This window comes from Rhinolophus ferrumequinum, chromosome 7 (assembly GCF_004115265.2).
Source record: "Rhinolophus ferrumequinum isolate MPI-CBG mRhiFer1 chromosome 7, mRhiFer1_v1.p, whole genome shotgun sequence".
Lineage (NCBI taxonomy): Eukaryota > Metazoa > Chordata > Mammalia > Chiroptera > Rhinolophidae > Rhinolophus > Rhinolophus ferrumequinum.
Window position 1 is genome coordinate 41,287,469 of NC_046290.1, and position 13,500 is coordinate 41,300,968.

General features: G+C 36.9%; 1 protein-coding gene across 1 annotated transcript in view; it reads right to left on the reverse strand.

The window, feature by feature from the left end:
* The window catches only part of SREK1IP1 (SREK1 interacting protein 1), a 39,633-nt gene that overhangs the window by 21,588 nt on the left and 4,545 nt on the right, over positions 1 to 13,500 (reverse strand). Inside the window, exon 2 of the mRNA XM_033110500.1 lies at positions 3,915 to 3,962. Coding sequence (XP_032966391.1) covers positions 3,915 to 3,962 — 48 coding nt within the window. The remainder of the gene's footprint in view (positions 1 to 3,914; positions 3,963 to 13,500) is intronic.

Genomic DNA, 13,500 nt, shown 5'->3' on the forward strand with positions numbered 1-13,500 from the left:
TGCATGAAGTTTAACTGTGACATTTGTGCTGTTCTTAGTGTATGCAAGACACTTGATTTTATTGTTTTATTCTTGTACATAAAATAGGGCAATATGGAGATGTATACTGTCTTTGCTATGTTGGATTTATAAACTGTTTTAAAAAGTTCATCTTTCTGCAAAAGTGGTGGAGTATGTAATTGGTAAATCATAAATTCTGTGGTGAACAGTGGTGTGATTTAAAGCTTTCACCATGGTATATTTTCTTTTGAAACATTAATTTATTAATTTTATATTGAGGAAAATAAAGGTTTTTAATTAAGAAACTATTAGAACTGATAAATGTATTCGGTAAAGTAGAAAAATGCAGAATCAATATTCAGAAATTGTTTGCATTTTTCTACACCAATAATGAACTTAGAAATTAAAATAACGAACTTTAGAATGACCTTAGAAATAGAAATTAAAAAAAACAAGCACATGTACAATTGCATAAAAAAATATAACAAAATACCTAGGAATAAATTTAACCAAAGAGGTAAAAGACCTGCACTTGGAAAATTATAAGACATTTAAGAAAAAAACTGAAGAAGATTCAAATAAGTGGAAGAATATACCATGCTCATGGACAGGAAGAATTAACATCATTAACATATCCATACCACCCAAAGCAATCTATAGATGCAATGCATCCCTATCTAAATAGCAGTGGCATTTTTCCAGAACTAGAGCAAATAATCCTAAAATTTATATGGAAACATAAAAGATCCCAAATAGCCACGCCAATCTTAAGAAAGAACAAAGGTGGAAGTATCATGCTCCCTGACATCAAACTATACTAAAAGGCCATAGTAATCAAAATAGCATGGTACTGGCAAAAAAGACACACATAGATCAATGGAACAAAATAGCCCAGAAATAAATCCACGTTTATATGGTCATTTAATCTATGACAAAGGAGGCAAGAATATATAGTGGGATAAATACAGTCCTCAAGAAATGGTGTTGGGAAAACTGGGCAGATACATGCAAAAAAATGAAATGTCTTGCTCCATATACAAGGATAAATTCAAAATAGATTAAAGACTTAAAAGTAAGACCTGAAACCATAAAACTCCTAAAATAAAACATAGGCAGTAACTCTTTGACATTGTTTTTAGTAATTTTTTTTCTAATATAGTTCCTTGGACAAGGGAAACGAAAGAAAAAATAAACAAATAGGACTCATTAAATTACAAAGTTTTTGCACAGCAAAGGAAACCATCAACAAGATGGAAAGACCGAATGGGAGAAGATATTTGCCATGATACATCCGGTAAGAAGTTAATACCCCAAATTTATAAAGAACTTATACAACTCAACACCAAAAAACCAAACAATCCAATTTAAAAAAGGGCAAAGCACCTGAACAGACAATTCTCCAAAGAGGACATATAGATTGCCAATAGACACATGACAAAATGCTCAACATCACTAATCATCAGAGAAATGAAAATTAAATCCACAGTGAGATATATCACCTGACACCTATCAGAACAGCTATCATCAATAAATCAAAAAACAAGTGTTAGCGAGGATGTGGAAAAAAATCTCATGCACTGTTGGTGGGATTGTAAGTTGGTGCAGCCACTATGGAAAACAGTATGGAGGTCCCCCCCCCCCCAAAAAAAAAGACTATCATATGACCCAGCAATTCCACTTCTGAGTATTTAATCTGAAGAAATTCAAGACACTAATTTGAAAAGATACATGCACCCCTATGTTCACTGCAGTGTTATTTACAATGGCCAAGATATGGAAGCAACCTAAGTGTCCATCAATAGACAATTGGATAAAGAAGATGTTGTACATATATATAATGGAATATTATTCAGCCATACAAAAGAATGAAATCTTGTCATTTATGACAATATGGACGGGTTGGACCTAGAGGGTATTATGGTAAGCAAAATAAGTCAGACAGAGAAAGACAAATACCATATGATCTCACTTATATGTGGAATCTAAAGAACAAAATAAAAAAGCAAAACAGAAACAGACTCATAGATACAGAGAACAACTGACGGCGTTCAAATGGGGGTGGGGGGTTGGGTGGAAAAAGGTGAAGGCATTAAGAAGTATAAATTGGTAGTTACAAAAAGAAAAAGAAAATAACCATTTTTCTAAATTTTGCTGAGGAAGCTCTGACATAAAAAAGGGAGATTCATGTTATTTAGTAACACACTCATCCTTAACTGGAAACTTTTAAAAACAACAATATAACCACTATGGAAACATACTGACAAAATATTTTACAATCAAGTATTAACATTGTTTAAATTGTACAACTTAAATCACTATTTTCACAATAGAGAGGCAGTACTCTTTTGTAACTGACTGATGAATATCCACATTTTTAGGCATTAAAAATATCTTAAAGAGTTTTGTTGACCTTTTTCTTACCTCTACAAATAACAGATAATTTTAAAAATGTAGTTTCTTCATAAAAATGTGTAAATAGAGAAGTCCTTTATCTCCAACAGCTATAAGATATATTTAACCCAAAAGGAAATACTACTAAATTTTTCCAAACACAAATTAGAAATAGTGATTAATAACTTAATCACTAAAATCAAAGATCTGAATAATAAAGCCGAAGAAACTAAACTTGGAGAGACTGTCAAAACTATTTCCTTATTTGGCTTCTCTAAAATAATTCTAATTACTACAGATGCTTCTATTATTGTCTAAAACAAAATAGTAATGAGGAGACTAGATCAACAAATATTCTATTTTCAAAAAATGATTTTGATTGCTTTCCTACAAGTCTTAAGTTAAAAGACGTCCAAGTAGATAATTGATACTATTAGATTGGGAAATCCATTCTGGATTTTGAAGTAAATGCAGCATTTATACATACAGTAAGCTCTTAAGTCTTGAATAAAGACATGAAGTGTGGAGATTAGCAAGGATTAAAAGAAAATAAAGCAGAAATAAATATAAACAACTTTAAACAACTGAAAAGTTTTCCTTGCTTGCATGCAAATACATTCTTCAGGAGTGCTTCTTTGCATGAAGAATACGTGTACTTATGCACTCACTTTGCTAATGAAGCTTCCCTTGAGCCAGGTTTCAGCCTTTGCTGGGAGGCATGTGACTTGCTTCTCCCAGCATGCTTTTATTTGGAGCCCTTCTAACGAGATCAAAAAAGCCAGAGTGCTTTTTTGTCACATGTTCTTGCGTGGAAATTTTTTTTTTTAAATCACCTTTATTTTGTTAAAAAGTAACTCTTCTGTGCATTAAGAGCAATATATTAATAATCCAGGCTCATTTGCATCGTCTCCAACCAACTTAGGAAACTACTTTTACAGCTGTTAACAAAACCTTAGGAATGGTTACACTTAACTAGAGATTTATTTGTTTATAATACATAATTACAAATTTAGAATATATAAGTGCATTGGCTAAAGTTTACTTTTTTCATTCTATTAAACATAATGGAGATTAATGAGTGCTTAAATCAAGTTTTTGTCAGTGAGCAGAAATTCTGGGACCAATTTCACCCTTATAAAGAGTAAACTCAACAAACAGGAAAACACTTCACACAAAGTTTTCATTGCTTTTCCCTCTTCTAGCATCTAGAAGGATAACGAATAAGTATATATGGACTTTGGGGGGAACACACTTTCTCCAGGCTCCTAAGTCTATTACTCCACTTGTACTTTATGACATCTTTGCTAGTTGTCAACTATATGCCATCAGTCACTGAGTTCATAGCAGGAAAGAAAAGTGAGTATTTAGTGCTGACAGAGGAATTTCTGAATCACCTACAAAGCTGACCTAAACAACAGGACTAAAGGACTATACTCAGGGCCCAGAAATCAGGATGCTATATCACGTTACCCAAAGAGAAAATGATTCACTGTACAAAACATTATTTTTTTAAATGTACTTACGGTAGCCACATTTCTTACAGCCTGCTCGGACACTATCCTTGTTGCAACCTACAATACAATTGGATAACATTTTAGGAGATACATAAACAAATAAAAACATAAAAATTTCATCACATAAAAAAGCTAAGAAAACCATTTGTAGAATTTATTTCTTTAAAAAAAAATCATCTTGACCCAGCTTAGTAGCACTACTCAGTTATTATGATTATTAGAAATTATTCGAAAAGCCATTTACTCAAATTATTTCCTTTGACAAACACTTTAAGAACATTCTTTTTTTCTAATTCAAGAAATGCAATATTATAGTCAAGAGCTTAAACATTCCAGGAATTCTACAACACTGTAGAAGAAATTCCAGGGTACTTCAGCCTGTCTCTCAAATGTAAAATAAATTAATTTATTAGGTACATATGTGAACATTCAGGTTAACATAATTTTTTTTTGCTTTCCCTTAGAAGAAGAAAAAAACTGACTCTCTTAAAGAAACTGGTGAAATTCCAGAAAAATAATTGGTAGGTATTGTAAAAAAAAGAAAAAAAAAAATCCCAATTTAACATTTGAATTTTGACAAGAGAAAACAAACTAGTCAGTCACATATTCAGACTGATCAATGCTTAGAAATTAAATTTACAGTATCACTGCATAATTACTGGTACATGCAGGTAATACTGAAGATATAAATAGATGAAATAAATTGAAACTGATTTTATTATGACAAAATAAACATAACATAAAACTTACCAACTTAACCGTTTTTAAGTGTACAGTTCAGTGGCATTAAGTACATTTACAATGTTGTACAACCATCACCACTATCTACGAGTATTTCCAAAACTTCATCTTCATCCCAAACAGTAACTGTACCCATTAAACAATAACTGCCCTCTAGCCCCTGGTAATCTCTATTCTGCTTTCTGTCTCTATGAAATTACCTATTCTAGACATCTCAGCTACCTAGAAATCACACAATATTTGCCCTTTTGTGTCTGACAGATTTTACTTAGCATAATACATAATATTTTCAATATTGTAGCAAATACCAGAATGCCATTCCTTTTTATGGCTGAATAATATTCCACTGTGTGTGTGTATATACGTATTCAGCTATACATATACATATGTATGTGTGTGTAAAACTGTGTGTAAAACTGATTTTAACCTCTGATAAAGGCTGCAATCAACCAGTCAGAGGGCACAGTATCAATCTATTTCCTTAATGAAAGGTATCTAACTCCTAAACCCTTCAAATGGAGATATTATCCCAATTTAATAATAAAGTGCATATAGTACATATATAAAAGTGTTAATTTTAAAAGAAAAATCATTTTCAAACTATGCCTTTAATGTTACGAAGTCAAAACGTTAGTCATTCCCCCCAATCCCAATTTTGCTTTAAAATGTACATCATTGAGTTGTTCTAGTAGAAACAGTTCTGCTATGCTTGTTTTAAAAACATAAATTTGTTTCAGTGCAACTGATGTAAGAGAACAATTTGAGCATAACGTGACTTTTGTCCAAGAAAAACACTAGGTGAATGCAGAAAACTTCATCCAGGTGCTGTGAGCCTCAGGAGTACGCCACACACACACACAGACACACTTGAAAACATTTCTAGCACACTGAGATCACCAGGTGTGTTGTGAGCACCACCCATCCACATCTGGTGTGACAACTTTCCACCTGATTTCAACTATCACCTTCCTACCATTACTTCAGAACAACTCACAAGCCGCAATTCTTCTGAACTCCACACCACAGCAAACCAGGTCTCTTAAAAGACACAGTGCCCTATTTATTGTAGTATTTATGTATCTTTTAACCAATTAACATGTGTAAAATTTACTAATGTTTTTATCAGGTCCCTATTTTTTTTTTAATGTATCACTGATGAAGTTTTTGAGTGTTGTGCCCAATCTCATTTTTTCTCATAAATATTGTGGGCTTTATTGCATAAAGTAGGAACACATATGCTGCACTGTAGCAGAACTATGGAATAAAATTGGATTAACAATAAAATCTGAGGCTCTTTCAGTATGAAATAATTGCATGTTGAAAAAAAAGCTCAGAGAATCCAGGTCAATGTTACGTCTGTTTCCATAGAAACTGTAGACGCTGAAAAATACCAAATAAAACCGTGCTAACGGCACCATTAATTCCTACAATGAACTAAAAATGTTGTAATGGAAAGATCCAAAATGATCTCATCTCAGCATGTATTAGGAATTAACTCATTTATGACTAAAGACACTGATAGAACTCATCATTCAACTATCTCATATTTTTAGAAAGAACAAAATATGAAACTTTTTCAGAGCAGGTCATCTTCAACATAGTTATAAGTTTTACAAGTAGGGAAACTAACCAAGAATGCTAAATAAAGTAACTCCATATCAGCTCTTTCCTCAGCAGCCTTTGGTTAAATTAAGATTTCAAGCTTCATTTGTCTGTAAGTTTCAAGACTGCATGGCCAACTAAACGCTTCTACCTGAAACTTTGAAGCCGATGCAACTGGCACAATAAATCTGAGGTAAGTGACACAGTGAATTGGGGACAGTTAATCCATTCTGCTGTCAGGATCCATCTTCTAGTGACAGCAATGGCACCAGCAGCAGCAGTCCTTACCAGGTCTGGGCCTGTGCAGGATCTCGGCTACAGGTGCCCTTGGTCTTACCTATTTTCTGAGTCTTATTATCCAGACTTTGCTTAAACTCTGTGAGCTCCTTGATAGCTTTCCTCGTCTGCTTAAATTAACTTAGTCAGTTTTTGTTGTTTGGAATAAGAACTCTGCCAACACAACTGTCCATACTCGAAATGCACGTCAAACTGAATAGTAAGGCTCTATTGCGAGGCCCTTCTTCCAACACTGTTTGTTGTTCCTCTCGAAAGTTTGCTAGGGCTGTTCAGAGGAATAGAGCCCGCCTCCCTGGAAATGTCCCTTTATAATTATGACCGACAATCCAAAAGACATTGAATAAAAACATAAATTGGACTACCAAAAAAACTTTGAATGATGAAGACCACCAAAAGCAAACTCAAGACATATGAAAACTTGCAAAATGTATTTGCAACTCACAGTACCAACAAAGGGGAATTAGCCCTACTATATAAAACCCAACAAATCAGGAATGAAAGTAACTCAATCAGAGTTGCTTAAACAGCTGACATGAAAGAGCTAACATTTAAATAAATGTATAAAATGCTTCCGTCCACTTGCTTCAGAAAGTGCAAATAACCTGTGATGAAGAAAAGCTATAGGAATTACCAGTTTAAGAACATTTAGTATCTAATGAAACAGAATCAAGAGTGTGTCTAGTTTAGTCTGTTTACTTGACTGTTAGATTCTGCTCAGCAGCAATTTTAGTGATCAACCCTCTAAATGTTATTTACCAATTATGCACATAGTTATAACTCTCATATCTGAAATGATGTGAGAGAAGCCATAAAGATGAATAAAGTTCCTACATTAAAGGAAACCACCATATACTAGGTTATCTGGGATAATGTACCCATGGCTGTAATACCTGCTAGAATGTGCCAGTACAAAAAGACACACAGCTCTATTAATATGCAGGAAGAACTGGCAGGCAAGACTTTCAGCTAAGAGATCAGGAAAGCTTCCCGGAGGCAGATATGGCCAGTAGTGGAGGGAGAGTGATGACAAAAGTGTGTAGGTAGAAAGGCACAGGAGAGCTTCTGGGAATAGTTGGCCACGTCAGCAGAACGCAGGATGCACGAGGGGAGCAGTGGGAGGAAACGGCAGCAAGCGTGGTTTGGCCATGCTTAGGAGTGTGCACTTCATTCTTGCAGAGATGGACAGCTTTGGTGTTACAGTAGTTTAGAAATGAAAGCAGGCTTAATCATCAACTCCATCTTCATAGAGACAAGGAAACTGAGCCTCAGAAAGGTTAAGTCGCCTGAAGAGAAATACAAAATTCACAGATACGAGTCAAGAACTAAGTTCCTGCCTCCCAGGAATGACAGGATCAGATAAATGATTTAGGAAAATGATTTCAGCAGCAATGTGCAACATAGACTAGAAAGAAAGAAATTATGTGTAGTAAGGTGTAAGAGTGAGAAGAAATTGGATGTAGTATAATTCAGAATTCTCCAATTACTAAGATGCTTAACAATTTGATTCCTTTGATACGCTAGATGTAATGTTAATTTGGCTACAGAAAACCCCATCTTGGCTACATAGATTTCCCTGAAAGAAAGAAAAAAAAAATAAAAAAGACAGTTTTTGTGCGAAACACATCAGTAACATATGCTGCCACTGTGCCAGGTCAACTCTTCCTGAGGAAAGAAGAATCACATCAAAATGAATGTCAAAACTAATTTCCACTGTGAATGGGAAAAGCAGCTTTTAAAAGAAAGTAAACTCTGAAACCCAGGCTTAAATGTAATTTCTTTAATAACAACTAAGAGTCTCTGATTTCCCTTACTAAGGGGGAACACACTTCATTGTTCCTACATAATGGTGGAAGCTTGTACACAATGCAGTGGGAAAGACAGCTGGAATAGACGAGGCTGATTTTTATTTGTGCAAAACAGCTTCCTTACTTTATAGTCAGACCTAATCGTTGCTAGCACGAACACCCAAGAAATGACATGCTGAATCCATATGAGCATTATACCTAAAAATAAAAAAGCATACCATAATACTTGTCCTTCTTGATGATTATTTCAAAAGGTTTCTGATGGAGTCCTATTTTCCTTTAATACACTACCTGGATCAATCATCTAAGAAATTATCGTAACACTTTCTGTATCTGTATTTTCTAATGGCACTTGCATTATGCCTTTACAGTGCTCTCATCATTATTATCTCAATTTTTGCTGGGTTGCAACAGCTTATCTCTGTCTTACCATCCTAGCTTAATGGCACAATTTAAGATTATTACACTTTGAAGCATTTTGAATTGAAAGAGGGTTAACATGTCTATAATACTGGTCTCAGTTTAAGAGAATTTCAATAAGGACATAAAAAAAAATCACTTCTGTCCTCTTTCTTACGCAGCGCATTTTCATCACTAGACAAGTTTTATGAGGGCACGGACTGTGACATTTTGTCCTCCAGAATGCCTGTAACACGTAAGTGTTCAAAATGCTTGCTTCAGTAATGAAATCAACAATGACAGCAGGTCAACTGTGGATGCAGCTGTGTTGCAAAGCTCACCAGGGCTGCCCTGGCCTATCAGGATGCCTAGGCAATCTACTGTGCAGACCGGCCTTTCTCTTATGGCCCCTCACATGTTTATACTCTCTGGGCTTCGGCCACAGACCTTCCCTTCATGCTCTACACTCTTCACCTGAGCAAAGGCATCCATTCCCATGGCCTTAACTCCTGTGACGTGTGGATGTGATCAAACTGTTGTCTTTGACTCTGGCTTCTTTCCTAAGCTATAAATTTTATCTCTATTGTCTATTAGATATTTCCATTCCTATGTCTGACTACACCTCACCACAAGCCCCAAAATGAAGTTGTCATCCTCCCCCTAAATCTGCTCCTTCTCAGTTACTGCCTATGTTAATTAGTAAATAGTCCCCACCCAATTGCTTAACAGTGAAACCCAGGTATACCTCATTTCCTCTCTTACCCACCTATGTTGAATCAATCACTGATTCCTAGTAATTCTACCACCAAAAATATATCTTCAATCTGCTTCTCTCCTTTCCTACTGAGACCATACCTGAAGCATTATCGTAACATACCAGAATTACTTCTAACTGCTGACTGTGCTTCCAAACTAGCTCCCCTCCATTCTATTGTGCAGCCAGAATGATCTTTCCAAAATGTGAACCTGTTTAAAAACCATTAAATGGCTTCCTATGGTCTCTAGGAAATTTCCAAACTCTGTGTCATAGCTTTCAAGGTCCTTTTAAGATCTGGAAACTACCTTGTAAATTATACTATAACATGGCAAAATGATAAGCACATAGGGTCTAGAGGAGCCAGACTGACCTGTCACTTGTTAGCTGTCTCATAATAGACAAGTTACTTGATTTCTCTGTCCCTTAGTATCCTCATCTGTAAAATGGAAATATTAATACCTATCTCACAGTATGGTATTACTGTGAATGTTACACAGAATGTTAAATAAGATACAATGAGTGACACAGTGTCTGACAAATCTGACACATAGTAAATGCTTAATAAATATCAGCTATTGTTACAATCTCTCTAGTGAATTTCTCACTTCTCCCATTTATATTTAGTTCCATTCATAGCAAACATCTTTTATCTCCTCTTCTCACACATTTCCTCTTCCGTTTACATACCAGTCCCTCTAGCTGTAACTTCCCCTTCTACCACTCCAACCCTCCTGCAATTCTTCAGGTCTCATCCTAAACACCCGTCCTCTGGAAAGTACTCCTGACTCCTCCTGCCACCTACTACGTATCCTTATTATGTGCTCCTGAAGGTTTTGTATTTTCCGTGCCATACTTTTGTCTGACTTTCTGGTATTTTTTTCACTCTTCACTGCTAAATTATAGTTCTGTGTGAAGAGCAACTGTCTTGCTCACTACTGTACTCCCAAAGCCTGGCACAGTGCCTAACACACAGCAGGCACTAACAAATATTCTTATGTGTACGAATGAGTGTATCTTTGCTTTCTCACAATTTTCCCTGTGATCTTCCCAAAACTGAAGTTGGTACAAAAGCACAACCGGTCCATAACAGCTACCTGGAAAACACCATTCAGAAAAGGCTGCCACGAGACATCATCAAAATGGCAGCGTGAGGTGAGCCTCTGTAAAGCTCCCCTGGAATTTACAACTAATCGAACAACAATAACTCCACAAAGGACTCCCTGCACAGCAGACAGGCAAGATGAAAAGGCCCACTACTGAATTCACCTAAAGGTGGGCGAATCGCGCAAGCAGGGGAGGAGGGAAGGGAGAAGTGCAGAGATGGAGCCTGATGGGCGCAGAACTCAGAACTAGCTCAGTGCTCCGAGCTCGCTGCATCCCGGAACTACCGCAGCTGGGGGAGAGGGAAGAACTCAGACTGCTAGGGCTCCGCTTATGGCCCCCAGGGCTGAGGGGGCAGCATATAACACGGCTGAACCCAACGCTCACGGCAGAGACCTCAGACAAAAGACTGAGGGAAGGAGGCTGAAAATGGTGATTTAAGCCCTCACTGCCGAGCAGAGAACGGAAGCCTTGGGCACTGAGACTAGCCGCCCCCTCCCTACCCTCCCAGAGCTCGCCCCGCTCCCACCTGCCCGGTGCTAGGAGCGTAACCGTAGCAGTGTCAGATCAAAAGAACAGAATATTTGCTGTTCTAAGAACTGTGGACCACAGACACACATTTGCAGCCCAACTAGTTCCGGCAGAGGGGAGAGAGCTGTGGAAGCAGGACCGGCTGTGGTGGTGGTCGCCGCCATTGCTCTGGGCCACCTCTCACAACTCACCCCGCCCCTGGCCCCACCTATCTGGGCAGATCCCTGCAGGAGTAAACAGAACTGCTGAAACATACGGGCTCTGAATCTGGTGCAGGAAGAGCTTTGGAACTTCAAAAGCTCTTTGCATACCCACACGGACACTGCGCCCTGTGACCCAAGCGAACTATTAACAAAGGAGAAGCCTGTCTCCCAGGGAATCCCCCACTGTGTGAGAAGCTGGAATAGTGCAGAGAAAACATACCACTAACGTGTGAGAGAGGAAAAAAAGGCTGCAGTCGGAGAGAAAATAAAACATTCTACCAACAAGTACTAGAAAACAAAAGAAAGACCTCTTCCTATCAACCTGTTGCAGAACCCACTCCTGTAGATGTCTAGGAAGAGAAATAATAAATCAGTAATTGCCATGAATAACCAAGGCAACAAGACAGCTCAGAAAGAAAGTGAAAAGTCTCCAGAAAAGGAACTTAAATATATGGTAATATGTGACTTAAATGACAGAGAATTCAAGATTGCAGTTCTGAAAAAACTCAACGAGATGCAAGAAAACACAGAAAGGCAGTTTAATGAACTCAGAAACACAATCAAAGAACAACATGAGCATTTTACGAAAGAGACTGAAATTTTAAAAAAGAACCAAATAGAATTTCTGGAGATTAAGAATTCAATAGAAGAAATTAAGAATGAAATAACCAGCTTAGGTAGTGGAGTTGACCAGATGGAGGAAAGAACCAGTGACATCGAAGATAGAAACCTGGAAATTACACAGATGGAAGAAGAAAGAGACTTGAGACTTAAAAGAAATGAAAGAACTCTACAAGAACTTTCTGACTCCATCAGAAAGAGCAATATAAGAATAATGGTCATACCAGAAGGAGAAGAAAGAGAGAAGGGAACAGAGAATATATTCAAACAAATTGTCGATGAGAACTTCCCAAACTTGTGGACAGAACTGGATCCTGGAATCCAAGAAGCAAATAGAACACCTAATTACCTCAATCCCAACAGGCCTTCTCCAAGGCACATTGTATTGAAGCTGTCTAAAATCAACGACAAAGAAAGAATCCTCAAGGCAGCCAGGGAAAAGAAGACGGTAACCTACAAAGGAAAGCCCATTAGATTATCATCAGATTTTTCAGCAGAAACTCTACAAGCCAGGAGGGAGTGGAACCAAATATTCAAACTACTGAAAGAGAGAAATTATGAGCCAAGAATAATATATCCAGCAAAGATATCCTTTAGATATGAAGGAGGAATAAAGACCTTTCCAGACATACAGAAGCTGAGGGAATTTTCTAATACACGACCTGCACTACAAGAAATACTGAAGGAGGCTATTCCACCACCATCAACAGGGACAATTTGTGGCAACCAAAACATAAAAAGGGGGAGAGTAAAGGCCTGAACTGGAATATGGGAATGGAGAAAGTAAGCATGCTGAAGAAAATGGAATACTCTAAATATCAAACTTTCTTTTACATAAACTTAAGGGTAACCACTCAAAAAAATCCAGAACTGAAATATATACTGTAATAAAAGAAGAAATAGAGGGAAACATCATAGAATACCACCACAAAGAAATAATAGACAACAACAAAAAGGCAAAGAAACAATGGAGCCACAGCCTTACCAGAAAACTAAAGATAGAATGACATATCAATAATCACCCTAAATGTAAATGGACTGAACTCACCAATAAAAAGGCACAGTGTAGCAGATTGGATCAAAAAACGAAACCCAACCATATGCTGTCTCCAAGAGACACATCTCAGCTACAAGGACAAGCATAGACTAAAAGTGAAAGGGTGGAAATTGACACTCCAAGCAAATGGTACCCAGAGAAAATCAGGTGTAGCCATAATGATATCAGATGAAACAGACTTCAGGGTGAAAAAGATAACAAGAGACAAAGATGGACATTTCATAATGGTAAAGGGGATTATACAACAAGAAGACATAACAATCATCAATATTTATGCCCCTAATCAGGGAGCACTGAAATATACCAAGTAACTACTAACAGAACTCAAGGGAGAAATTGACCAAAACACAATTATACTAGGGGACTTAAATACATCATTGACAGCCATGGATAGATCATCCAAACAGAAAATAAATAACGAAATAGCAGCCCTAAATGACACATTAGATGAAATGGACATAATTGACATATATAGAGCACT